This window comes from Sinocyclocheilus anshuiensis, unplaced genomic scaffold, assembly GCF_001515605.1.
Source record: "Sinocyclocheilus anshuiensis isolate Anshui unplaced genomic scaffold, SAMN03320099.WGS_v1.1 scaffold1107, whole genome shotgun sequence".
Classification (NCBI taxonomy): domain Eukaryota; kingdom Metazoa; phylum Chordata; class Actinopteri; order Cypriniformes; family Cyprinidae; genus Sinocyclocheilus; species Sinocyclocheilus anshuiensis.
Window position 1 is genome coordinate 69,504 of NW_015544191.1, and position 4,188 is coordinate 73,691.

The window sequence follows — 4,188 nt, forward strand, 5'->3', positions numbered from 1 at the left end:
TGTGTGTGTGTGTGTGTGTGTGTGTGTGTGTGTGTGTGTGTGTGTGTGTGTGTGTGCCCATGTCATCATCTTTAGGTCATCCATTATCAGCTCATCTGTGAACTAGCACATCTCATCTATAAATGCTGTACAAATGAAGAGCCAGTTTCTGTCACCTGCTCCACATTTTCCTCTGCAGCCGATCAGATTGCCATTGTTACTGAGTTTCTGAAGTGAAGGCTGAAGACGCTACAGGGAACAATCGCTCTGTCCTGCTCATTACGTGTGTTTGTGTCGTTCTCGTCCCTTCGTTGACCATCTCTTCCTCTCATCCGTCTCTCTGTCACAGAACTGCAGCTCTCACGTCAGGCGCGCCATCGTCACCTGCTTCTCAGCGGGATGCTGCGGTCGCCACGGCAACCGGCCTGTGCGCTACTGCAAGCGTTGTCATGTCAACCACCACAGCAGCGAGGTGGGGGCGTCAGCGGAGACGCATCTGTACCAGACGTCTCCTCCGCCCATCAACACGCGCGAGTGCGCCGCGGAGGAGCTGGTGTGCACCGTGGAGGCGGTGATCAGGTGTGGCGCCACCGCCTGGTTACATGCTCCCTTCATTAAGAGGACTTTCAGTTCAGGATTTTCTTTCATAATGTCAGACAGAAACAATGCTGTTAGGAAACTGAGTCTCACCAGGTCCAAAAACTGCAGTAAAAATACTCTTGACAAAACTGGATGTGAATAAGACACATTCGATATAAAAATACTAATTCACTGGCAGCCAAACGTTTGTAATAATTAAGATTTTTAAATGTTTTTGAAAGAAGTCTCTTCTGCTCACGAAAGCTGCATTTATGTAATGTATTTAGTTATTTATTCATTTATTATCAAAGCTGAATTTTCAGCATCATTACTCCAGTCTTCAGTGTCACATGATCTTCAGAAATCACTCTAATATGCTGATTCACTCTTTGTCAGCATGTGTTGAATTGAATAACATATACAGTATGTTAATATGAAATAAGCATTAATCAGTGAGATGTAATGTCACTGTCGCCCGCCGCAGTCTGCTGAAAGAGGCTGAGATCCACGCGGAGCTGCGGGAGTTTGAGCTGAACCGGTTTTTGAAAGAAGTCTCTTCTGCTCACGAAAGCTGCATTTATGTAATGTATTTAGTTATTTATTCATTTATTATCAAAGCTGAATTTTCAGCATCATTACTCCAGTCTTCAGTGGTCACATGATCTTCAGAAATCATTCTAATATGCTGATTCACTCTTTGTCAGCATGTGTTAAATTGAATAACATATACAGTATGTTAATATGAAATAAGCATTAATCAGTGAGATGTAATGTCACTGTCGCCCGCCGCAGTCTGCTGAAAGAGGCTGAGATCCACGCGGAGCTGCGGGAGTTTGAGCTGAACCGCCGCCGTCAGATGGGTCTGTCTTCATCCCATCATTCCCTGGACAACATGGAGTTTGACAACAAAGAGGACGACCAGCACGACCAGAGACTGCTCAGTCAGTTCGGCATCTGGTTCCTGGTGAGAAGCTATGTGTGACCACTGTGACCCTTATGGTCAGATGACGTGTTACATAAGCAGCAATATTATACCTGCTAACATCATAACACCGTCTGCTGGCAGTCGTATCACAGCTAGAGGTGGGCGATAATAAGCAGCAATATTCATCATGATTTTTAAGGGTGCTTTCACACTTGGTTCGATTGCCGGGTCCGAACCGAGATCGATGGCTCCACCTGTTGCTAGGTAACGACTGTGCAGAAGACAGTAAGTGAATGGATGCCTGCTCGCTTCATTTGTGTACTTTGGAATTTGAAAATTTATGTTAGTTTCCAAAGCGGCAACGCAGAGCGGTACATGCGTCTATTTGTCATGACTGTAATGCAAAGGTTCAAAAGAACGCAGCAATCAGTTTCTGCGAGCAGAAATTAAATTCTCTATGCTTGCAGTGCGTCAGTCACGCTTATCAGGAAAGCGAGTGAGTAAACACATAAATACACAGTCTGACCAGTTCATACGTTATGAATTGCGGCTCACTTCCATGATTGCGTTCACATCAGAAGTGAACTGTACCCCACACCACGCTGTTTAGGCGGACTCGGGCACAGTTCAGAAAACAGCGTTCACATTATCCAAACAAACACGAGTTTGCACCAAAAGTGCTAGTGTGAAAGCCCCCTAAAGTGCTGAAAAAAACAATGGGCTTTATGGTCATTTCCAAAGTATACACATATTTGATGAATTTCTGAATGTGAATTTCTGCTGTTTCATGTAAGCAATGAGGCGTCTTATTTATTGAAAATAATGATAACTTAAGTTCAGTTCTTGAGTCAGATGTTGATTTAGTTCATTCTGTCAAGCCAGTAAACCCTGAATTCATTTTCTTGTGTCTCATGTTTTGTTGATATTTTTTTATCACAATTTATCACATTTTGTTCAGACTGAAAACTCACATTCACAACTCAGATAAAGACAAAAATTGGTAAAATATTATTTAAATGCGCTGAAAAATGTATAACTGTTAGCAAATTACTACCAGTATGTTTTTAAAAGAATAGTTTATCCAAAAATGACAATGTGCTGTAAATGTGCTCACCCTCAGTTCATCACAAGATCAGGATGAGTTTGTCTCTTCATCAGGTTTGGAGAAATGTAGCATTGCATCAGTGTCTCAGCAATGGATGCTCTGCAGTGAATGGGTGCCGTCAGAATGAGAGTCCAAACAGCTGATAAAAACATCACAATAATCCACAAGTAATCCACAGCACTCCAGTCCATCAGTTAACATCTGGAGAAGACAAAAGCTGAAACAAATCCAGCATTCAGACATTTTTATCATGTTTTTAACTTCAAACCATTGTTTCTGGCTCAAATATGAGCCCTCTATTTTTTCTGCATTCACTGCAGAGCATCCATTGCTGAGACACTGATGCAATGCTACATTTCTACAAACCTGATGAAGAAACAAACTCATCCTGATCTTAGCCTGAGGGTGAACACATTTTCAGCAAACGATCATTTTTGGGTGAACTATTGATTTAACTGGTGTATGGCCCGCCTGTAGTAGCAGCTTTTCCATGACTGACGATGTCTCTGTAAACGAGTAAACTAACGAGCACACACTCGATCAGGTGAGTCTGTGCACGCCGAGCGAGAACACGCCGACCGAGAGTCTGGCGCGGCTGGTCAGCATGGTGTTCCAGTGGTTCCACTCCACCGCCTACATGATGGACGACGAGGTGGGCAGCCTGGTGGAGAAGCTCAAGCCTCAGTTCGTCACCAAGTGGCTGAAGACGGTGTGTGACGTGCGCTTCGACGTCATGGTCATGTGCCTTCTGCCCAAACCGGTGGAGTTCGCCAGGGTGAGTGAACCGAGCGCTGATGTTACTCGTGCGTTGCAGTGATTGAAGCATTCTGTGATTTCAGCATCCATGTGTGTGTGTGTGTGTGTGTGTGTGTCTGTGTGTGTGTGTGTGTGTGTGTGTGTCGGCGTGATGGATGAATGAGAGGTGTGTGTGTTGTGTGTGAGAGAGAGAGAGAGAGAGAGAGAGAGTGAGTGTGTGACTGTGTATGTGTGTGATGTGTGTGTTGTGTGTGTGTGTGTGTGTGTGTATGACTCTGCGCAGCTAACGGCTCGTCCCGGTGGAGTTGACTGGGGGCTGATGTGTGTGTTGTGTGTGTGTGTGCAGCTAACGGCTCGTCCCGGTGGAGTTGACTGGGGGCTGATGTGTGTGCTCTAATTTCAGGTGTAACGCCGAGGTGTTGGATGACATGAAGAACACAAGAGGAGAGCAGGTGTTCATTCTCGAGGATCTGCAGGGAGAAAGACATGATTAACTGGATTCCACTGGACGCTCTGTGATCATTTGAAACATAAAGGATCATGACGGGGGGAAATAAAAGTCATCTGAGAATCAAAAGAAGGAATTCTGGGAAAAATTGGAAAAAGAAGTGTTACCATTGGGATAAGTGGAGACGCTTTGGAGGTTGAACTTGACCTTCAGCTCTCATGTCCAGGTCAAAAAGCCTCATGTCATTGGTTTTTCCCTCACAATCCACTGCAAACTTGCATTCAGATGTGACCAGGGTTGTAGTTAACTAGAAGCATTAAAAAAATGGGCAACACTTTACAATAAGGTTCATTAGTTAACTACTTCAGTTAACATGAACTAAGCATAAACGATATT

General features: G+C 44.2%; 1 protein-coding gene across 1 annotated transcript in view; it reads left to right on the top strand.

Moving 5' to 3' along the window:
• Nucleotides 1–4,188, top strand: part of LOC107696501 (protein unc-79 homolog) — a 53,434-nt gene that overhangs the window by 19,606 nt on the left and 29,640 nt on the right. The window contains exons 12-14 of the mRNA XM_016496860.1: nucleotides 329–558; nucleotides 1,351–1,522; nucleotides 3,133–3,363. Of these exons, the coding sequence (XP_016352346.1) occupies nucleotides 329–558; nucleotides 1,351–1,522; nucleotides 3,133–3,363 (633 nt within the window). The remainder of the gene's footprint in view (nucleotides 1–328; nucleotides 559–1,350; nucleotides 1,523–3,132; nucleotides 3,364–4,188) is intronic.